The sequence below is a fragment of the Protomyctophum bolini genome (assembly GCF_963924005.1).
Source record: "Protomyctophum bolini genome assembly, chromosome: 16".
Lineage (NCBI taxonomy): Eukaryota > Metazoa > Chordata > Actinopteri > Myctophiformes > Myctophidae > Protomyctophum > Protomyctophum bolini.
The window spans coordinates 5,472,035-5,496,331 of NC_137877.1; the positions used below are offsets into that span (position 1 = coordinate 5,472,035).

Here is a 24,297-nt window from a genome sequence, read left to right on the forward strand (position 1 = left end):
GGGGCTAGCCCCCTCAATAATATTAATAATAATAATAATAATAATAATAATAATAATAATAATAATAATAATAATAATAATAGCTCAGATTTATTTATCGCTTTCCCAAAGTACCCAAAGTTGCTTTACAATATAAAGAAAATAGGATTTACTATCTATACCAACTATTTCTATACCATTCTAGCTGTTCTATTGTTTGTCTTTACACTCTTAGCAGTATAAGAATTGATGGTGATTATATTATAGCCATAATCTTTTTTTGTGTGTGTGAAAGGATTAATAGTTATCACCACAGTATCTTCACAATATCGATATTGAGGTATATATTTGGTAAACAAATATCATGATATTTAGTAATGTTCCTGCGCACCACTGTAGAGACTTAAAAGACCAATACATATACATACATACTCCTTCCGATGTCAGAAAATGTTCCGGTTCAGAACTATCGTTCAGAGAGTCAGGGCCGATTCATACTCCTATTTTAGAGCCGAAAAGAAAGTCGGTTCGGCTCTGTAGAGCCTACAATGTGACGTCATTGTGAGGTTTGGGGGGCGGGTACCGTCCTAAAGTCGTCTCCTCGGTGCTACTGAAAACCTCTGACGAGCCGAAATGATTTCGGCACTACAGCGCCGAAACAGCGATAAAATGGGAGTATGAATCGGCCCTCAGAGGACATCAGGAGGTGCACGGGTTAATCCGCAGGGAAAGGTTCTGGGACCGCCCATCCCAAGTTCAGACCGACGTCAATTTTAAAATGTATATCACCGCCCCTTTTCCGAAGAAAAGTCCGGACGTCGGAAAGGAGCATGTATTGCGCTTAATAAGGGTCTCTCTGGGGACTGCAATACAGGAGGGCATTGGCAATTACAGTAGCTTAACGATACATTGGGAGGAGAAAAAAAGAGAGAAGAAAATCATGATATTTGATTTAGTCCACATATTGCCCAGCCCTACGCAGACCACCACAGAGCTATAGAACTGTTGTTCATGAACATGAGCGCATACAGTACAGTACAGTACAGTACATACAGTCTGTGGCGATGGGGAAAGGCTCAGCCACCCATGAATACTGTAGCAATGACATTAGAAACCGACCCAATGCAAGATTTGATTACACGCACACAGACGCGCACGCACACGCACACACACACACACACACACACACACACACACACTCTCAGCACACATAGATGCAGAATCTGAATCTACAATGTTATACTCTACACACTACTACTACCACAAAGGAAATATAAGAAGATGTGCATAGGGGGGGGGGGGGGAGCATCTAAGGTATCTACTATGTTAGTGGAGGGTGGTTGTACGTACGGTTAGGTACTGTGCAGGGGCTTTGAAAAGGGCTTGGGGGGAATAATGGAGCACCATATAGAACTGCTATAATACTACACATTCAAATGAGGAGTGCCAACATGGACGCTTTGAAGTGAGAGGATGGATGGATGGAAGTGGACGGTGACGAGAACTGAAAAGCTTTTAAAAACGGTACGACAGGAACTCAGGGGGAGCGCGTTGGAGGACAGAGAGAGGGGAGGGAGGGAGCGAGCGAGAGAGCTGCTGGGGGACAGAGAGACAGAGAGGCTTACCATCTGTGTGTTGGTGGTCATTAGCTGAGAAACAAGAAGAGAAGCAAAATAAAGAAAGGGTAAGCGAAGGAAGAAGAGAAGAAGAGGAGGAGGAGGAGGAAGAAAAAGAAGAGGAAGAGTGAGAGGAAGAGGAGGAGGAGGAGGAAGAAACAGAAGAGGAAGAGTGAGAGGAGGAGGAGGAAGAGGAAGAGAAAGAAGAAGAAAGGGAGAAGAGAATCAGGACAAAGGGTGAAATAAATTTCAGGATGTTTCAACTTAAAAAACAACAAACAACAAACAAACAAATAAACAAACTAAAAAATAAATAAAAAAAAAGACCAAAAAGCCAATCAAAACAGTTGGCATGATAACAAATTAACAATACAGAGAAAAAATGCTATTGCGTTGTCGATATGAATGGAAGTCCAATGCTGTCGACGTCCTATACAGACAGAGTGCCCCCCAGAGGAGAGGAGGCTCAAAACCATCACCATATTTACAGGACTGTAATTACATCGACGAGACTTTGACCACAAGAGTGGCCGCGCTGCACTTCATTCCACCCTCATGAGAGAATCCAATGGAGATGGATGAGTGTTCTTAAAGACAGCACTTTGTCAGTGTCCATTACTCCTCTTTTATCTCACCTAATGGATACCTCAAATACCCCACGTGTACCAAACCACCTTAGAGTATATATACAATAGAGAAGGCACCCAGAGGAAACCCTGAGGCGAAATGGACATAGTGGCCGAATTTGTCATTGCAGCTCGAGCCAGCGCTGCTCCGTTGACTATCATTGCGCACGTTCATGTGATTGAGGCCATGACACGTGAACGAATGTTTCATACGTGAACGCGCACAAACGGCACAATGATAGTCAACGGCAGCGCGTTCATGTGTTTCATGTGTTTGAGGCAAATCCATCCCAGAATGCACTCTGTTCCTACCAGGAAGGAGGAGTGAAATCGCCTCATGCGCTTTTGAGCAACTTAATGCAAGTGGATGGGAGGAGAACTCGGGGTGTCTTCTCTATTCATATATAACTCTATGCAAACCACATGATAATGGCTCCAATTCCAAAATGGCCGACGCAGCCGCTGACAAAACTTTGTTACCAAGGAGACACGAGGGGGTGGTGGGTGGGTGGGTTGGGCGGGCGGGGATGCGGGGCACATGCAGGCTCACCTGGCCATTGCTGGTGAAGGTGGTGTTGTCGAACAGGAAGTAGGCACCAAAGAAGAAGATAACGGCGCCAAAGACGCCCAGGCACGTCCAATAAAGGAAGACAGGCCAGCGCAGGAGGGAGTTCTTCGCCACGTCCCTGAGAAGAGGCCAGGGGGGGAAGGAAAACACGGAGAGTGGAGTATAGAGTGCAGGGGTCAGTCAAGGAATGTTTTATTCTTTATTATTAGCCTTTTTTGTGAGTATACTCTTGATAATCAGTTCCACACAGACACATCTATCTTATCTAGTACCGTTATCTATCTTTATCTTAAAGGGCCACGTACTTCACCCCTTTTGCAACCAGATCTTATTGTAATGACGTTTGGAATACAAGAAACACTTTCCCGGGGTTTTTATGTGTTTTTTTTAAGATATTTTAGTATTTCAAACTGTCTGTGATGTCATGGACACCGGCGGTCTCACCGCTTGTGTTGCATGGTGGAGATGTGATCTTGTACATCGGCAATTTGCATATAGCGTGACACACATAACTACTGCTAAGTATAGAGTATAGACCGGGCTTTATTTCTTGTTGCATCGATCCGGGTTCCGTTCTCAAAGCAGTCGCTTTGTAGCGTTTGGACACACTTTCCTCTGAGCTCACTTGTACAAAGAGGGGTCCCTCATGAGCGTCTCTGCGTTGACGTGCTGTTCGAACAGACTGTAGAAGAGGATGGGAAGCGACGTGAAGCTGATGTTGTACAGCGTCAAGTACGCAGTGTCGTACAGAGGCTGTACGACGAGGGATGAAACAAAGCACAGCAGAGGTGAGCGACTGCAGAGCGCCGGAATAATTACAAACTCATTAATGAGTGTTAAAAAAAACGCAGCATTTCAAAAGATAATGTATAGTACAGTATGAACCTTCAGTATAGTTGCCTACCTGCTGCGAGAACCCACAGAAGAACTGATACAGGAACTGAGGGAATATGAAGCACACGTTCTGGAGAGATGGAGAAAGAGGACGGAGAACCCATTTTAGACCCGAGGACGGTTCTACAATTAATGCCTTCCTTCTCTGAGAACCTCGTGTTTCTATGTCAGTCGTTTAACACTTTCATGTCAAGGACCACCAAATATTATCTGTAATTGGCCGCCGACCCCCCCATCTGAAAATATGTTGTTCCAGGGACCCCCCATCTGAAAATGTTGTTCCAGGGACCCCCCATCTGAAAATATGTTGTTCCAGGGACCCCCCCCCCCCAGAAGCAAAGCTTTGAGTTAAAAACATTCGCTCTGAAAGAATAATATATATTCAAAGGTTTGCACCACATTTCCACGATTTTTCAAAAATACCAGACCTACAAGCTCGAGCTTGTAGATCTGCTATTTTTCAATAGCAGATCTAAAAAAAGTCTAAAAAAAAAGGATGAATTTCGGTTCATTTACACACACGCCACGCAGGGGGGTGCCCTAAAGGTAGATTCTAGATCTACCAGTAGATCACATGACATGCCCCTAAAGAATACAGAATTTAATTAATACAAAAATAAACTATTGTTGGCATCTGCCACTTGAATTAAGGTGACTTGATTGATTGTCATCAAAAGGGCCTGTCAGCTCAATTAACCCACAGTGCAATATTTTGTTTTCAAGTGTGTTGCTGTGCACAAAAGCGTCTGTAGCATTACAAATAAATAAAAAACCCTACCTATTCCATTACTCCCCCTCTATTTCCCATTCCAAGTGCCTTTGTCTTTTATGTAACGCCATAGCGCTGCTATTCCAAAGCCCGTACCCTCAGGTACATATTTAACCCATTCTGACCTGAGATCAGATTCATACGGAGGTTTCCACTGGTCTGATTAACCCATTCTGACCTGAGATCAGATTCTAAAAAAATGTCAGTCGTTCTTCGATTTTTCAAAAATAGCAGACCTACAAGCTCATAGCGCGCCACTCGGTGGCGCGCTATGAGCTTGTAGATCTGCTATTTTTCAATAGCTAAAGCATAACATGATGCTAACACCAAAACGGGTTCCCGTTCAGAATGGGTTAAACTATTTTCAGCAATGGTATAATGCATTCTTCAAGGTTCAAGGTTGGACTGTATTGTTACATCTTGTGTGCAGGTATACTGTACATAAGAGTAAAACCTGTTTTTGTTTGGCTTCCTTACAGACAATGCAGCGGCATATTAGATAGCATAATATTCAAAACAACAAAAAAACACAGCAAGCACAGCAAACTAGGGCTTTCACTTCTAGTGATTTTTACTATATTGACTATAGTTGCCTAGTTTCCTAGTCGACTAGTCGACCCATTATGTAAAACTATTACATAATTTACATATTATTATTACATATTATTTTTTACTGTACATTGGTGACTATAATATAGCATTCTAGTTGATCTTGAGGCCTACAAAAACCGGGGAACCCCCCCCCCCCTTTTTTTTCAACTACCGTAATTTCCGGACTATAAGCCGCACCTTTTTACCCATGATTTGAACCCTGCGGCTTATACAACGGTGCGGCTTATCTATGGATTTTTACAGCTAACGCAGAGCCATCTAAGGCTCTGAGCTAACGAAACGGCCACTAGGGGGCCACCTGCGGCTTATAGTCCGGTGCGGCTTGTATACGTACATATTTGGGATTTTCGCTAAATTTGGCTTGTGCGGCTTATATTCAGGTGCGCCTTATAGTCCGGAAATTACGGTAGTCAACTAGTCAACTTGTACCAGCAATTTACTAGTCGACTAGTTGAATAGTCGATTAGTTGCTGAAAGCCCTACAGCACCGCTGGGTAGATGCTGTTGAGCTGGTCATTTTGAAAGTAAAACCAACTGTGGACACCCCTGATGTAGTACAGGATATGTCCACAAGGGTGACAAAACATCAACAAAGTAAAACCAACTGTGGACACCCCTGATGTAGTACAGGATATGTCCACAAGGGTGACAGAACATCAACAAAAAACATCAAATAAAATGTAATCAATCAATTTGGATTCTGCCCACAAGGATCATCAGAGCGAGAGAGTGAGTGAGTGAGTGAGTGAGTGAGTGAGTGAGTGAGTGAGTGAGTGAGTGTGTGTGTGTGTGTGTGTGTGTGTGTGTGTGCGCATGCGCGCTCATGTGTGTGTGTGTGTGTGTGTGTGTGTATGTGTGTGTGTGTGCGTGTGTATGTGATTTCCACAAGCACCTTATAGAAGAAGTATTGCACGAGCTCAGCAATTCGAATGTAGTAGTAATGGCCGTGAACGAGCAGCATCTTCTTCAGGTGTTTGAACTTTGGGATGGCGTAGTCGCTGTTCCTCGCTGCCTGGCGACCCTCTTTGCCCATGATGCCTGGAGGAGTGGAAATTAAATTACACGAGGGTTGTTCACATAATGTGATCAGCAGTGACTGACTGTGTGTATATGGCTCGGATCAAATTTAACCCATTTAGACCCGAGGTGGATTCTACAAAATGTCTTCTAAATCCTGACAGTTTTCTTGAAAAAGATGTGCCATCCTCTTCTTCAAAGATGTGCACTACATTTTCACCATTTTTCAAAAATAGCAGACCTACAAGTTCATAGCTATGAGCTAGTTTCCTATAGTTCATAGCTATGAGCTTGTAGATCTGCTATTTTTCATTAGCTAAAGTATAACACGATGCTTCAAACAACCAAAAGGGTGTTCCCGCCCAGAATGAGTTAAGTACAGAGGTGAGCGTTTCCTCTCTCCGGGGCTCCAAACAGGATTGTGGGATGAGCTCACCTATAATAATAATAATAATAATAATAATAATAATAATAATAGCTCACCTATGCCCACGTGCGCTTCTAGGATCATGCTGACATCATTGGCACCGTCGCCGATGGCCAGGGTGATGGGATGTTCTTTTGAAGCTTTGATTAGCTTCACAATCTAAATGTAGAAACCAAATATATATATATTATACATGCAGTAGAACAGTATGAACTTAATAATCGCCCTATTCGGTTTCGGCCCGAATAGGCAGAAAATATATCACCGAATAGTGTATGCAATTAATGCATTCAAAAGAGCTGAATAAATGTTTTATGGACCCATAGTAGTGATAATTATTTAAGTTAAGTTTTGCCATAACCATTTATTTTGCCATAAATCAGTTAGCTTCAAGGTGCGGCCATGACAGCAATGGTAGGAAAAAAATATTAATCATATTCGGATATTCGGTATTTGGCCATGAACTGTTTCCTATTATTCGGCATTATATACCAGTCAAACACCAGCACTAGCAGAGTTTATCCAGGAAGCTGATTGGCATTTTGTAATCAGAAACCCGGGAACCAAACTGATATGTTGAATGGTTGCCAACTGACTCTTGGGCAAACCAACCATCCCTAACACTATAAATGACTTCAGCGTCATAAGGAAGAACAACTGATGTAAAAGAAAAATAGTACTGGTTTCATCAGCAGTGTTTTTGTTTAGAAGAATCAGCAAAGGGCCTTTCTGTGTGGAGTTTGCATGTTCTCCCCGTGTCCCCTAGGGTAGGTACCCTCACAAAAACATCCAGTAATCCTGGTCTCTAAACTGCCTCCCCCTGGCCAGCCGGGGCGCCTGATGGAGTGGAAAGGAACTGGTTAGAATAACGTGTTCCTGCCACGCGCTACGTCCAACCAGGGAAACTCCCCCCTGTCAGGTGTAAAGGAGCAACTTGGACACTCAGGCATGAAGGAAGCATGAGTTAAGTCCGTTGCTCTCCCCAGGTTGGCGGAGGGTGTGTAGAGCCCAGGATCACAGTAGATGATTGGCACAGGGGTGAAAAATGGGTTACTAAATCGTGGGATAAAAAATATATAAAAAAAAAAAAAGAAGAATCAGCAAAAAGAAGTGCAGTAGTAGTTATAGTTACCTGTGCTTTCTGCAGGGGAGCCATGCGGCAGCAGAGCACGGCGCTACAGTTGCGACAGACCTCCAAGAAGATCTCCCTGTAGTTGTAACCCACACGCTCTGGGTTGGATTTCAGCACCGCCGACAGCGTGGCCCCGTCGATGATCAGGCCGAAGTCTACGCAGTCCACCGACAACCTGAAAACACACCACCATGACACGAGACAGGTCAACAAGCAAGCCAAGCTTTAGCCCATTGAGCCTCGAGACCAGATTCGACCAAAATGTCTTCCAAATCATGACAGTTTTCGGAAAAAACACATGTTTCTATGTCAGCGGTTCTCAAACTATTTCATGTCAAGGACCCCCAGAATTGTATGCATTTGGCCGCCGAACCCCCCATCTGAAAATATGTTGTTCCAGGGACCCCCCCCCCCCCAGAAGCAAAGATATGAGTTAAAAACGTTCACTCACTGTGAAAGAATATATTCAAAGATTTGCGGCACATTCTTTCAAAAATAGCAGATCTACAAGCTCGTAGCGTGGAACGCTGTGCCGCGGCTATGAGCTTCTATAGATCTGCTATTTTTCAACCGCTAAAGTTTAAAATAATTGGTTTAAACAAGTGGTTCAAAGCTATAAGGCAACACAGACGCGTCCTCGGGTCTAAATGGTTTTTTTTTTTTTTATATATTTTTTATCCCACGATTTTGTAACCCATTTTTCACCCCTGTGCCAATCATCTACTGTGATCCTGGGCTCTACACACCCTCCGCCAACCTGGGGAGAGCAACGGACTTAACTCTTCCTTCATGCTTGAGTGTCCAAGTTGCTCCTTTACACCTGACAGGGGGGAGTTTCCCTGGTTGGACGTAGCGCGTGGAAGGAACACGTTATTCTAACCAGTTCCTTTCCCCTCCATCAGGCGCCCCGGCTGGCCAGGGGGAGGCAGTTTAGAGACCAGTTCCTTTCCCCTCCATCAGGCGCCCCGGCTGGCCAGGGGGAGGCAGTTTAGAGACCAGGATTACTGCATGTTTTTGTGAGGGTACCTACCCTAGGGGACACGGGGAGAACATGCAAACTCCACACAGAAAGGCCCTTTCACCAACCCCGCCTTCAGGTATGGGCACTGATGACGCGGAGGAGGAAACACGCCGCCAGCACCCACAGTGCCCCGAGCGGGAATTGAACCCAGGACCTTCTAGCTAAATGGGTTTTAAACAGACAAAGCCACCTCTTTAGCCGACGGCAGTCTTTGCATATGATCGAGTACTGTACGGTTGGGTGTATACGCTATACGGTGAGGACGTATAGCTCCGTTGGCTATCCGTTTACCCGGACATGGAGGAGCGCTGCTGGAGCACGGTGCGGCTCAGCTCCAACAGCACGTCGTGGAGGCTCTGCTCCTCCGTGCGCTTCTTGGTGAGCTCCAGGACCGTGGTGCTGCGGCGGAACAGCTTGCTGGCGTAGCAGGTGGCCGCCGCCGTCTCCATCTTGTCCCCGGTCAGCACCCACACCTTGATGCCGGCCTTGTGGAGCGACTCGATGGTGTCCGCCGCTTTCTCCTGGAGCCTGCCGTGTGTTGTGGGCAACAACAACAACGCGTCAATTAATTAACCCATTCTGACCTGAGATCAGATTCTAAAAAATGTCTTCTACATCCTGACAGTTTTCTGAAAAAGCTATGTTTCTATGTCAGTCGTTCTTCGGTTTAAAAAAAATAGCAGACCTACAAGCTCGTAGCGCGCCACTCGGTGGCGCGCTATGAACTTGTAGATCTGCTATTTTTCAATAGCTAAAAGCATAACGTAATGCTAACACCAAAAGGGGTTCCTGCCCAAATGGGTTAATAGTTAAGTCACTCATTTCATAGGCAGTGGCGGATGGGTTTTAAGACGACCATGAATTCAACTTGTCCACATTTATTTATATATATCTTTTTTTTCTTCTCTTTGGCATTTCATGCTTTATTTATTAGATTGGAAGGACTAGAGAGTGTAGGGATGCGCTCAGCGAATCCATTTGTAGTGTAGTTTTATTTCTTTACGAGACGACACGTCCAAAATGAAGGGAACCGAGCACTTTTTCTATAAAGCAAAACCTTGTCAGAACAGATTATGAGCATATAAAAAGCCATTTCAAATGCTTAATATTAATATTAACATTCAATAAATATAATATTCTTATTTCAAATGGCACAAAAAAAAAAGCAGTGAATTTTGAGTCCTTGCATTATGTATCATTAAGTAAAGAAATGCGTTGGGAGAAAAAAAACAGGGAAAGCCGTGGTTCATTGGACTTTGCCGAATGGACTTATGCTCTAGTGAATTCTGATGGACTTTCCATGCGGATGTGTTTTTTTTGGGGGGGGGGGAGAGAAGGTAATTTATTTTCCCAGTGAGTGACACATTGGAAGCTATACAGTACTGTCACATTATAACGCTTCTTTATAGCTGCAACTCAGCGAACTAAAGAACCTTGAGCACTTCAGGAAGCAGAAGGATCGTTCGGTATCAACAAGCTCTGACTGCAGTGGGATTTTACTTTAAAACACTTTCCCTCCCATTCACGAGTTACACAAGGTAAATGACTGTAGAACAGCTTCCATCCCTCCCAGACATGTGAATCCCTTGACTCCTTCAAAACCGCTCTCAAAGGGCACCTATACGGATGGCTGCAATTCGAAACTGGCCTCTGTAAAATCTGAATCCTCCCCCACCCCACCCCCCACCCCCCTTTTCCCCTCACTGTATATGTATCTTTTCCCTTTTTGCTTATTGTATATGATGAATTCCTGTTCTGTTCTTTAACTACATAGAAGTGTCTATTTGTATGTCTCTATATGTTTTGATGAATTGAACAATGTGGACCCTGTTGTAAACAAGTGTAATGCTTAATTGGGTCGTCCACTCACAGTTAACAGTCTCTGTATTGAGTTTGTGCTTGAAATGTACTGTAATTCTACAAACTGTTAATAAATCAATCAATCAATCAAACCTTGTTTAATTTGCGGGGTTTTTCTTCACGCACATCCCTAGTAGAGAATCGGGAAACCGAGGCCAGAGACAAGAGAGAGTCACACGCAAACTGGTGTCCCCGCAGCCCACATGGTCCATGCACCAAACCAGACGAGCCCCCAGACACCCCCGACTGCCGATAATTAATCCTCTCCCGTTCAATGAGATCCACTTGTTCATCTCAAAGACAACAAGCTGTCAACGTGCTGATCGATCAGTTTGGGGGGAAATCGTTACTCAATTGAGCAGTGTCGGAATTAGTATTGGTCAAAGAAAAAAAAGTAAATATCGCTGGGCAGAATTAAAAAAAAAGGTCACGTAAATCCGAGATGGAAATGATTCCCGTTCTCCCCCCATGACAGAGTTGTGTGGCAATACTTTAGTTACAGTATGACTCACCAAAGCCTCTGCCGTTAACAACCCATTTAGAACGATTTAAAAAATGTCCTTCTAAGGTCTTCAGTTTTCTGAAAAACCCTATGTTTCTGTGACACAGTGGTGCTCAACCTTTTTCACGTCAAGGACCCCCAGAATTATTAAATGTATTTGGCCTAGTACGGACTGGTTTTAATCTGACAACCATATTTAAACCGTTCTCTCTCCCTCTGGCACACACTCTCTCTCGAACAACAACAACAACCAACCTGTCTTCCACAGCCGTGGCCCCCAAAAGCACAAAGTCCCTCTCAATGACGTCGTAGGCCTGCGCCAGCCTCTGCTCCCTGTCCTGCAGGGCCAGTTTGGCGTCGGTCAGGTGCTGACAGGCCTCCCCGTATTCCGTGGGCGACAGCCTCCGATAGGCCACGCACAGAGTCCGCAGCCCCTCCTGTGTGTGTGTGTGTGAAGCATACAGTGACGGAGACAGATGGTTGGATGGTAGAATCGGGGGAAGCGAGATAATTGGTCGTGTCCCGTATAACGTTACGTCGGTTGTGAATGCTCTAATGGCGACGCCGGGCGACGTCCGTGTTATAATATACTCACCACGGCGTTCTGCTCCACGCGCGCTTTCACCTGCTCAACCTTTCCGGAAACCACTCGGGGAAAGATGGACGAGTCTGCCCCCTTACAGAACAGCAAATACTCCCCTGAGGATACAGACAGGCAAACGCATGAATATATCCAAGGACATGCATACGATATTTATACAGTACATAACGCCTGTGGGGGTGTGTGTGTGTGTGTGTCTGACCTGAGCTAGACTTGACTATGACGCTCATTCTCCTCCTGACAGAGTCAAAGTTCAGTACATGTAGCAGCTCAAACCTGAGGAAGGAGCAGAATTCAAAATGAACAACCATCGCCTCTTCAACAGGAGACAGCTGTAGCCAGAGCCAGATTCTCATTACAGGGGAAACATCGCTGCGGATCAAAGTTTAGACTTTTATAAGGTCTCAAGAGATGGCAGTTTGTCTCATTTTGAAGAGAATAAGGACTATTAAGCAGTGTGCACGGCGGCATGTGCGTCGGATCCGTGTGGAGGCTGTCGAACATGTGAGTAAAAACAAAAACAGACAAAAAGAATAATAATAATAATTGGTTAAAAGGACCACTTCACCACTTTTCAACCTATCTTCATATAATTGGTCCTCACTAATTCCACACATTGTTTCATGATAAAATGCCACATGTTCATGATAAAATGCCACCATTTTTTTCCTACTCGGTCTGTGTCTCATAGGAGGGCTGTGTGCAGTTCAGAAACCCGTCCACCACGATGACATCATCGTTAGGCAGATTTGTTTTTAACATATTTAGATTATTATTATTATCGTGAGAACGATGGCTTCCATTATCGCATTGCAACTTTCCAGGACTAGAAAGCCTGCAGTTTCTATTGGTTTGGATTCCCCATCGATGATGTCACTGGTGGACTGGTTTCTGAACTGGCCACAGCCCTCCTATATGAGACACAGAGCGAGTAGCCTCGGAAACCCAGACGTTTTTATTTCCAGGGAGGAAATTAAATCTGACTGCCGTGCAAGGTTAGGTTACAATGTAAGGAAGATAAACTACTGTCTTCCTGGCATTAGTCATCAGCAGCATTAATTTAGATTTGTAGCATTTGTACACATCTCTGACTATGATACCAAAAGCAGAAAATATTGAGAATATTAAGAGTGGATAAATATCCCGATATGTGACGCGTTGTGAGCTTGTAGATACACTGTTCCTTTTAAACATTTTTAAAGACAAATGAGTAGTCGCTGCTTCTTCGCCTGGAAAGGAGCCAGCTATGCTACAATGTTCAATGCCAAAACAATTAAAATGTCATGATGACAGGCGTGGTGACACACTTGGGTCACTGTGGCTTTTGTCACTGCCAGTTTGAACCAGGATTTTGCTTCTTTTCTTAATCCCTCCAAAAACCTCTTCTATTCCATTGCGGGGACCAGGGACGTGCGCTCAGACATCACCGGGGGCTTCAGCCCCTGCCCTTTTACCCGTCTGTAAAACAACCGCCAGAAGGCAGCATTCAGGAGAATTGCTTTTGAAATCCATGTCGTAACCCACATCTCCACTAGCTAAAGAGTGCTGGGTTGCGCCCTGAAAATAGCTGATCTACAAGCTCTCAACGCGTCGTTGACTCCGAGCTTGTAGATGTGAGCTCTCATATTTTCGCTATTTTTGTCCAATAGTGCCCTCTTAACAGGATTTTAGGCCCTGCCCCTCTAACACTCTCTGCGCGTCCCTGGGGTGGAGACTATTAATGTAAAGATGGCTATCACACAAGCTGCTTCATATGGATCGAAACATTATACTCTCTCACAAAACCTCTGTCCAACAGGATACGCTATAACTATCGCTCCCACAACGGTGGCCTGGGACATTTTAGATCTGATTAAGCAATTTCTAAAAAACAAACCGATCCCTGTCAACGGCTTTGTCTAATCCTGAATGTTAGCCACATGGGAGCCGTCTTCTTGTCTAGCGAGTACCATAGTCATCATTATGGTCAATTGATCACTACTGGTGACAAATTGACCATATTAGGGAGATCAACGGGCATCGCCTTCCTTGATTGGTCAACCCAGACCATCGGCTTCACGGATTGGACAAACCTTGCGTGGTGTTTGTGTCTCTGTGCGAATATAAGTGAAGACGCGGAATATTCCATGCATTTACACTTCAGGACTCGACCAATAGGATACCTTTGACCAATAGGATACCATTGACCAATAGGATTCCATTGACCAATAGGATACCATTGACCAATAGGATTCATCCACTGTGGTGCTGTTGTGAGTAATGTTACGCTGGGCGGTGCATCTGAGAGGACCAGAAACAGCCAATCAGACAGCTGTGACAGTGAGGCACTGTGTGTACTCCTTTGGAGGTAAAAAGGATCACATTGATGTGCACGTCTTCAACACAGTGTCTTTGATCTGGAGGAAGTTGACCCCAGTGACCCCTGGAAGAGGAGAACGCCACCTTGAGGTTCCCTGCTGGTGTGAGGGCCACACAGCTGTGCTGATAGAATATACTGTCTACCTCTGGGGAGGGAGGACTGACCAAGGTTACTGCACCAAGCTTTATGCATTTGATGTTGACACCCACACATGGTTCAAACCACAGGTTTCTGGGACCGTTCCAGAGGGGAGGATCTACCACTCAGCCTGTGTCTTGGGGAAAGTTATCTTTATCCATGGAGGATTAACCGAGACTGGCTACACTAATGACATCTACAAGTTGGACACCAACACAATGGTCTGGACTTTAATTAACGCCAGAGGAACTCCACCTCCTGCTTCATCATGTCACTCTGCCACCATCATCGGGACGAAGATCTTTGTATTCGGGGGGTACCACAACACCATCAGAGTGTTTGACACAGAGACCAACCACTGGGTGAACACACCTTCTACACAGCTGCCAGAAGGACGCTGGGATCATTCAGCCTTTACCTACAATGGAGAGCTGTACATATTTGGTGGCTGGAGACATGGCCATTTCTTCAATGATCTGTGGAAATTCAGTCCAGAAACCTTCTCCTGGAAGAAGGTCGAGCCAAAGGGGGAAAGGCGGGGAGGGAGGTTTAATAGGTGCTGCTGTTGCATGGTGGGAGATCGTATCATCCTCTTTGGAGGAAGAAACACCCCTGGTGCGCTGTGTGTCTTAGACTTCAGTCCTAGCCTCAAGACATTATGTAAGCTAGCAGTTATTCAGTACGGTCTGGATCAGTCTGAACTCACACACAACATCAGGTGGGAACTGGCAGCCATGACTGGCAAAAATGAACAACAAAAATAATCCCCAAATTATCAAACACAGAGGCTGAAAAAATATGCGAAGCCATGATGACTACCAACTAGGCATGTAACGATATATCGTATATCGATTTTCAAATATATATATTACATATTAATAATGTAATGTAACATTTTAAATGTAGCAATTAAAAGCATGGGTCTAAAACTACAAGTAACTTCATGGAATAAATTATAGCCTACTTGCAGTGTTAGCTGCAAGTAGTAGGGAGTTGTTAGTGGATGTGGGGAGTGTTTATGCAAGTATCTAGGGGTGGAGACAAGTATCTATTGTCACACCCATTCCTGGGCTCAAATTATTAGAATTCTCTAATTTGACATTTTGACCAGTTTCAAATGGTCATATCTTCTTCATTTCCCCCCCCAATTTCAATGAGCAATACTATGAAAGGTTACAGTGTGCAGTTTCATAATATGTAAATAACTGAAAAATGACCTTGTATGTCAAACTACTGTCCCCGGTCACATATGACAATGTGTTCATTATAATATCACTGCAAATCTCTCTGACTCTCTCTCTCTCCCACAAACACACACACACAGTTAACCCGGAAACCCCTTTTGGTGTTAGCATTATGTTATGCTTTAGCTATTGAAAAATAGCAGATCTACAAGCTCATAGCGCAGCACTGAGTGGCGCGTTACGAGCTTGTAGATCTGCTATTTTTGAAAAAATCGAAGAACGACATGGCTTTTTCAGAAAACTGTCAGGATGTAGAAGACATTTTTTAGAATCTGATCTCAGGTCAGAATGGGGTTAATCAGACCAGTGTGTGTCCAGTGGAAACCTCGTATGAATCTGATCTCAGGTCAGAATGGGTTAAGCTATACGTAAAATGTGCTGCATTGGTAGGTAAACGGGAGACACTTTTGTGAAGTTGAGAACAGAGCTAGAGTGTTGCTGTTGTCGCATTAGAGTTATGAGTTGTCGGCCGGTCAAAGTTGTCAGCCAGATCGCCGGTCCGGTTTAAGTTGTGTATTGAACAGTCAAAACCACTTGTATCATTAGTTATTGTATTGGAGGCAGACATTATTTGTCGCACACACGCACGCACTTGTGTTTTAGTCACTTAGTTACTTGCATTGACTAAAACATGTTTTTTTTTTATCAGTCCTACCTCTCAATCTCATCATCTTTGTTGAGAATCTCCATGTAACTGTCTTTGAGTCTTAGATAGGTGTAACCCAACCTGAGAGAGGAGAGGGAAGGGGAGACAGAGAAAATGAAAGAGAAAAGAGAAAGTCAGATAAACAGGACAAAAACATAAAATGCTCCATTAACCCATTCTGAACGGGAACCCATTTTGGTGTTGGCATCATGTTATGCTTTAGCTATTGAAAAATAGCAGATCTACAAGCTCATAGCGCGCCACCGAGTGGCGCGCTACGAGCTTGTAGGTCTGCTATTTTTGAAAAATCGAAGAACGACTGACATTTTTTTAATCTGATCTCAGGTCAGAATGGGTTCATCAGACCAGTGTGTGTCCAGTGGAAACCTCGTATGAATCTGATCTCAGGTCAGAATGGGTTAAGTATAAACAGTCGCCGTCATAACTGGGAAAGAAGTCTGACTACTACAGTAGGGCAGAAGAAAGAAAGTAACACTTTTTAATTGTAATAACATCTCAAATGAATTGCACATTGTTATGCATTTTCGTTTGACAGCCATAATACTGGTTGACAGCCGGAATGTAGACCCGGGTGAGCAGTATTAGTGTCCGCCGTGAGGAGGAAGCCCCAAAAAACACACGTGAGGCCTTTAGGAGGGCCATTCAAGGCCTTTAGGAGGGCCATTCAAGGCCTTTAGGAGGGCCATTCAAGCCTGCGGCAGCACCGTTTCCCTGCCGGTGGAGCCTGCAGAATCCACCACTCCCCAATGAAGTGTCTGGTGCTGGGAATCTGGTGCAACGCACAGGTCCCTATGGCTGCACCTGCAGTGAGAGCAGGAGTGGACCTGGTGAGGCGTAGGAGGTGCCCGGGGCAGGAGTCAACCCACAGTGCCTATAGTCCCTCCCTACACGCACCGGATGGTCCGCCCAATGCCGGCAGAGTATAGTTCTGGAGTAGCGGATTGTGTGTCCCTGATGGGACTGATCGAGGGTAGTGGGACGTAAGTCGGGACTTGATCGCCCCGGCTGGGTCACTCGAGTGAGGGGTGTGATGTTGTGAGGCCCGAAACCCTAGAGGTAAATCACTGAGGATATGTCCCAGGTGCATCCATGCAATGTTTTTTTATAAAAAAAAATATTCTTTTACTATGTATATACATATATCTTGTTGCGATCGTAGGTCACAGATTACTATGAAAACCTGCAAAACCAGGTCAGTTTGTCAGTCAGTCCGTCCGTCATGCCACCATATACGGCCGTCAGTCCGTCACGTCTCGTGACACGCTCCATATATGGCCGTCTCCATATATGAAGATCACGACACTGACCTGACCAAACCCCTAACTGGGCCTTAACTGCGCTAGCTACAGAATCCTAATTCTACTGGGTTTTTTTTTCATGAATAAAAAAAACAATTGATAACAAAATAAGACAGCTTCATATCGTAAATAATATCCCAAGCGGCACACTTTACTACTTCTTTCGATGGAAATAAGCGAACTAGCATAACACCCCATAGCCCCATTCAATTCCCATTCAATGCAATGCAATTCATTGAGGGCTTATGGTGGGGAAAATAGCCAATAAGGAGTTTTTGCACAAAAAAACACCTGGACCTCTTTGGTGGGGACGTAACAACTACAAAGAAAGGTAAGAAAGATAAGAAAGCATTCTAGCATGGAATTCTCCTTTAACTGCGCTAGCTACAGAATCCTAATTCTACTGGGGTTTTTTTCATGAATAAAAAAAACAATTGATAACAAAATAAGACAGCCATGTACAGAGAGAGATTTTCTGACAGCCATAAACACATAAGAGAAAGGTGCCGTACCGCTTCATTCCCTCCACCAGAGCCACCTCGTCGGGTGAGGAGGAGATGTAGGAGGAGGTGGGCCTGCCCTGGTGGATGCCTCGCTTGATGCCGTCCACCGTCTCCTCCTCCTTCACCTGCACCGTGTGGCACAGACACAGCGCCCGGAAGAACAGGTCCTCGTGCTCCTGTAGGGGGCGCAAGCAGTGAGCATACATATAGGACCATTTAGGGTCGATTCATACTCCTATTTTAGAGCCGAATAAAAGTCGGTTCGGCTCTGTAGAGCCTACAATGTGACGTCATTTGAGGTTCGGGGGCGGGGGGGGGGGTACCGTCCTAAAGTCGGCTCTTCGGTGCTACTGAAAATTTCTGACGAGCCAAAATCTTTTCGGCACTACAGCGCCGAAACAGCGTAAATAGGAGTATGAATCGGCCCTTAGACCTGAGAAAAGATTCTACAAATCCTGACCGTTTTCTCAAAAACCTCATGTCAGTGGTTCTCAAACAAGGACCCCCGAATATATATGTACTGTAATTGGCCGCCGACCCACGTCTGAAAAGATGTAGTTCCAGGAACCCCTCAGAAGCAAAGATTTGAGTTAAAAACGTTCGCTCTGAAAAAATATATATTCAAAGATTTGTGCCACATTTTCACGATTTTTCAAAAGTAGCAGACCTACAAGCTCGTAGCGCGATGAGCTTGTAGATCCGCTATTTTTCAATAGCTAAAAGTATAACACAATGCTTTAAATCATCATGCAAACAACAGCAGGGCTCGTTTCATAATCACAATTCACTTACAGTAAGCATGATGTACAGTAGGACTGTCAGAGCATATTATACTGTACATACCCTCCTGTAGCCTCCGGGCGAGGAATCGATCATGTCTATGCTGGAGGCGGCGCTGAGGATCTGCCCGTTGCAGATGGCGTGGGGAACGTAGACGTTTCCATCCACGCAGCACTCGATAAACTCCATGTTGTTCTCCGTCAGAGTGCCCGTCTTATCAGTGAACACGTATTCCACCTGGGGGAGGAGGGGGGGGAGGGGATTATTATCCCCAATAGAGTGCCCGTCTTATCAGTGAACACGTATTCCACCTGGGGGAGGAGGGGGAGGAGGAGGAGGGGGGGGATTATTATCCCAAATAGAGGGTCCGTCTTATCAGTGAACACGTATTCCACCTGGGGGAGGAGGAGGAGGGGGAGGGGGGGGTTATTATCCCAAATTGAGGGTCCGTCGCTAAATTGTTTGCGTGGAAGATTGTGGGCAGAGATGACTGTTTGTTTGTTTGTGTACTTGGTGGGTGGCCAAGGAAAAGACTGCGACACTAATCTCTAATTTGTGGGGGAAGAAGTTGTCCCCATACCATTTTTTTAAGAACGAGTACTAGTACTTCATTTTTAGTACTCGCCGATACAGAGTACCGATAGGAGTACTTTTTATTTTTGTTGAGTATAACCACTTATTTTACCCCCCTTTTTCCTCAAAGATGCAAAATGGATCTCCGATCTACACTTCAGTCAGTTGTCATTCATTTATGCTTGTAGATGGGCTGTTTTTGGCCATTTGCTGCAGTGCTGGGTCAGACTGGCTCCCGTTGCATTTGTTCAGCATAGTGTCTGGACGTTTTGGTACTCGGGTCAAAGTGTCAGGGGCCGGTTCAGAGTACAGAGTACGAGTACTTGAGGGTGGTATATATCGGCCCGAGTACCGGATACCAGTATCGGTATCGGAAACCACTCTAAAAACAACGCTCCACATGTCCCAAACTCTTCTCCCTTCTGGCTCCAAAACTGTGGAATGCACTTCCCATTGCAGTCAGAACTGCAGCAACACTCCCAATCTTCCGCCGTAGTCTGAAAACCCACCTTTTCAGACTCCATCATGGCCCATAGCACTTACCCCTTAGATAGCAATTCTGTAGACTTAGATTTTGATACAGACTTATAGCATGTTATGTAGACAGCATAAGTGCATTGTATGTAGTCATAGCACGTCATAGTACATATGTATAGCATAGTAGTATAGATGTATAGCTTATATGTACGGTATAGTTTCATTATAGATATTCCACTGTTACTTTCTTAGCTTACGCATGTTTCATGATAAATGTTTTTATGTGATGTATTCCCATGCTTTTTTGTTCTTGCTTAATGTAAGTCGCTCTGGATTAAGAGCGTCTGCTAAATGCCTAAATTGTAAATTGTAAATTGTAAAAAAAACCCTGTTGTTTGTATAGGAGACGGAGTGTGTTGTTTGTATAGGAGACGGAGTGTGTTGTTTGTATAGGAGACGGAGTGTGTGTTTTTCTACCTGTCCCAGTTCCTCGTTGAGGTCGGAGGTGTTGACCTGCGCTCCCATCCCCAGCTCCTCGTCGTACATCTCCTCGTCCAAGGCGATGAAATAGGAGCCCAGGAACTTCTGCATCTCCACCGTCACGTACATGGACACCGGGATGATGTAGTTAAACAACACCATGAAGGCCAGGAAGTCTGTGAACGCTCGGATCACCTGCCCGAGAGAGAGAGAGAGAGAGACAGTGAACTTCTGCATCTCCACCGTCACGTACATGGACACCGGGATGATGTAGTTATACAAGACCATGAAGGCCAGGAAGTCTGTGAACGCTCGGATCACCTGCCCCGAGAGAGAGAGAGAGAGAGAGAGAGAGAGAGAGAGAGAGAGAGAGAGAGAGAGAGAGAGAGAGAGAGAGAGAGAGAGAGAGAAAGGGAGAGAGAGAGAGAGAGAGAAAAGGAGAGAAGAGAGAGAGAGAGAGACGGTAAAAAGATATTCTCAACACGAGCCCTGGAGAGAGCTGTGATTGTGTTATGAGCAGTGGTGTAAAGTAACTGAGTAAATGTACTTAAGTACTGTTCTCAAGTACACTTTTGAGGTATTTGTACTTTAGTATTTCCAATATCCAAAATACTTTGACTTCCACTCCACTGCATCTCAGATCCAAATGTTGTATACTTTTACTCCACTACAGCTTTAGTTACTATAGTTACTTTGTAGTGTTGGAATATTATTACAAAACATACATTAACCACTTTGACATTTTGGCCATTTGAAAATAGCCGATCTACAAGCTCACAATGCGTCGCGACGGGACGCATTCAGAGCTTGCAGATCGGCTATTTTCAAAATTTGAAAACTGGAAATGAGACATTCTGCATAAAGAGTACTTTCTTCTTTTGGTACTCTAAAGTACATAGTATTTCTATATTGCAGTATTGATACTTTTACTTAACCCATTCTGGGTGGGAACCCCTTTTGGTGTCATAGCATTATGTTATGCTTTAGCTATTGAAAAATAGAAGATCTACAAGCTCATAGCGCGCCACCGAGTGGCGCGCTACGAGCTTGTAGGTCTGCTACTTTTGAAAAATCGAAGAACGACCGACATGTAGAAGACATTTTTAGAATCTGATCTCAGGTCAGAATGATAAAACTGTCAGGATGTAGAAGACATTCTTAGAATCTGATCTCAGAATGGGTTAAGTACTTTTTTCCCCAGCCACTGATTCATGGGTAATGTAGTGTTTTTGGGTGGACTGACAGACTGACCATGTGCCGCTGGCGCTCCACCTCGGTCCGTTGGTTGTACCAGGGCTCGTCGCGGTCGGGGGACCACTGCCAGGCGTACTTCAGAACCGTGTTGATCAAGGCTTTACTGATCAGGATGCACAGGTACACGATCAGGAAGGCATTCATCGATCTGTAGAGGCGGACATGACGGAGCGTGAGTCGCAAGAAGAAGATGAGGAGATACTGTGGCAATACGTTGCAACTGGCCCCAAATGACTGTCAGCCAGATAGATTGGGGGCGAAATGTTCTGTTGCTCCTCATCTTCTGCTATTATTGTACAAAAGCATTATTCAACCTGTTCTGTTGTACTGTTCTGCATGTTTCTACACCATACTGTCCATGCCTAACAGGAACAAACTTTTCAGTATCACCCGTATTGCTTCCAAAATCATCGGACTTCCTACACCCACACTTTCTGATATGAACAATAACGCCATCACACGACTAGCACTCTCGATATCAAATGACACTGACCATCCTCTGTATCGTTTCTTTAACCTCATGCCATCTGGACAAAGATACAGAACCTTGCCATGGAAAAAGGTCCGTTTTAGTAGGAGTTTTGTCCCCCTGTTTTTTTGTACTGTCTTGTTATGTGCTCTGTGTTGTTTTTGATGTGGGTGTTGGACTGTTGAACAGATTGTGAAGACAAATATCCTTCGGGACAATAAAGATTATTATTATTAAATAGGAAATATTAGTGGAATGGAAAAATTAAAAAAGTTACTTTTCCACAGCGGAGCGTTTCTGGGACTTGGACTGGTAGTTGAGCGCCATCTTGGTCTCCATGCCGGTGTAGATTGCAACGGCTGGCGGAGGAGGAGAGACAGACAGACGTGTGGTTACAAATGCTTTAACCCATTCTGACCTGAGATCAGATTCATACGAGGTTTTCCACTGGACACACACACTGGTCTGATTAACCCATTCTGACCTGAGATCAGATTCATACGAGGTTTCCACTGGACACACACTGGTCTGATTAACCCATTCTGACCTGAGATCAGATTCTAAAAAATGTCAGTCGCTCTTCGATTTTTTCAAAAATAGCAGATCTACAAGCTCGTAGCACGCCACTCGGTGGCGCGCTATGAGCTTGTAGATCTGCTATTTTTCAATAGATAAAGCATAACATGATGCTGACACCACAATGGGTTCTCGTTCAGAATGGGTTAAGTATTTTTTTTTTTTATCCGTTCCAACTATCCTTCCATCTTTGGAGAATGCTGAATCCAATGGCGTTGACCCATTTTTTTCGGGACCTTCCTAACTCCCATGGCGCCCCGAACAGGGCTATAACCCTAGAATTTGGTCATATTTTTCTAGACGGGAAAAAAAAGTCAAGAAAGAGGTACCTTCCTAGACTCCGTTTTTGATGCTGACACCACCTAACCTCCTTCCTGTCTACATGTCTATGATCAAGGCGCACAAAAAGGACAATTAAACTAACAACATGGCACCGTACGTTCACCTTCATTTTTACTGAATTAGTATATTTATATAGTGCACGACTATGCACGACAGATGTACAGTATTGCACCAGAAATGTACATCTGCAAGTCCCTGGACTTCATCATAACACAAACATTATAAACACTCAAAAAACCATATACCAGTCCTAACAGACAAGAGAACACAAAAACATCTCAAATTAAACTAACACAGCTTAAAAGCCCTGCACTAAAGATGCCACAATTCACAGTAGTATCCCCATTAATGTCTCACAAAATCACACAACTATAAAACGTGATCACTACAAAAGGTTCATGACCTACATCTAAAACAAATAAACTGTTCTTACTAATGATTGCACGACATGTTATTCAACCTCAACCATCTCTTGTTCCACATTACCATAAATGTGTTGAGTGTTCTTCAAGGTGGCTCCTCTGAGGAGCAAATTCTCAGCCCCTAGTGTCCTGGAAAGAACAAAAGAGAGACATTTAAATAAGTCATTTCATATAAACCCAAAGTAGAAGAGTTTGCATTGTACAATGAAAAAGGAAAGAAACTGGAGATGATAGCGTCATAAAGCTGACCTGGCGACAGGTTCTTCGTTCTCCTTATAAATATTGATGCGTCCGACAAATCTGTAAAGCACAATCAGATCATGCAAGACAATGAAACGCTGCGTGTGTGTGTGTGCGTGTGTGTGCACGCGTGTGTGTGCAGCACAACATACACAGCATACACATACACATGTACACATGTACACTGTACACAGCGATTGTGCGCATTCACATTTCACTCACTTGTAGAGGTCAGGCTGCGGTTGTTCACATTCAATGGTGGCATGTAGAGAATCCACCTCCTGCTCCATTCTAAAGGCCATGGTATCTGGTACAGCATAATAGGTCTGAGGCAGAGAAAGAATAAGGGAAGAAGAAGGGAGACAAAGATGGGAAAATGCCACCCACTGTCTGTCGCTAATTAGAGCTTCCAATAGCTCAGCCCCTTCGGGCTCTGCATGGCGGGCCTGTTTTCGACTGGACGACTGCAGGTGATGCTGCAGGAATATTATAGTCAGTGGAGATGGAACTTGTTGGGTCAGCACTGCAGCAACATGGCATTGCTGGGATGACGAAGTGGACTTAGTTTCCGACCAGTGTCGACTTCGTCGACGAAAACTAAGACGCAAAATGTTCGTCGACTATTACCTTTTTTCACTGTCGAAAACTAAACGGAAACTAAATGAAAACTAAGCGATGATGACTAAAACTAAGACTGAATATGCTGACGATTTCGTCAACAAATAAAAACTAGACTGAAATGTTAGGAAGGGACTAGTGGACAAGAGATCCACTATAAGTCATTTTAGAATTAGAATTTCAGCATTTCAATGCTGAAAATAGCCGATCTACGAGCCCACAACGCGTCGCAG

General features: G+C 44.4%; 2 protein-coding genes across 2 annotated transcripts in view; one reads left to right on the forward strand and one right to left on the reverse strand.

The window, feature by feature from the left end:
- The window catches only part of LOC308330551 (phospholipid-transporting ATPase IH-like), a 79,113-nt gene that overhangs the window by 18,082 nt on the left and 36,734 nt on the right, over window positions 1-24,297 (reverse strand). The window contains 19 exon segments of the mRNA XM_080785463.1: window positions 2,772-2,907; window positions 3,415-3,542; window positions 3,694-3,753; window positions 5,957-6,102; window positions 6,565-6,667; window positions 7,641-7,815; window positions 8,953-9,189; window positions 11,279-11,460; window positions 11,619-11,722; window positions 11,827-11,900; window positions 16,021-16,092; window positions 17,843-18,009; window positions 18,677-18,850; window positions 20,141-20,338; window positions 21,395-21,545; window positions 22,144-22,225; window positions 23,271-23,335; window positions 23,456-23,506; window positions 23,669-23,772. Of these exon segments, the coding sequence (XP_080641589.1) occupies window positions 2,772-2,907; window positions 3,415-3,542; window positions 3,694-3,753; window positions 5,957-6,102; window positions 6,565-6,667; window positions 7,641-7,815; window positions 8,953-9,189; window positions 11,279-11,460; window positions 11,619-11,722; window positions 11,827-11,900; window positions 16,021-16,092; window positions 17,843-18,009; window positions 18,677-18,850; window positions 20,141-20,338; window positions 21,395-21,545; window positions 22,144-22,225; window positions 23,271-23,335; window positions 23,456-23,506; window positions 23,669-23,772 (2,409 nt within the window).
- LOC308330333 (kelch domain-containing protein 3-like) lies at window positions 13,884-14,885 on the forward strand (the record flags this gene model as incomplete). The annotated part of the gene is made up of 1 exon (XM_080785182.1): window positions 13,884-14,885. One exon carries the CDS (start codon window positions 13,884-13,886, stop codon window positions 14,883-14,885), a length of 1,002 nt encoding a protein of 333 aa, XP_080641308.1.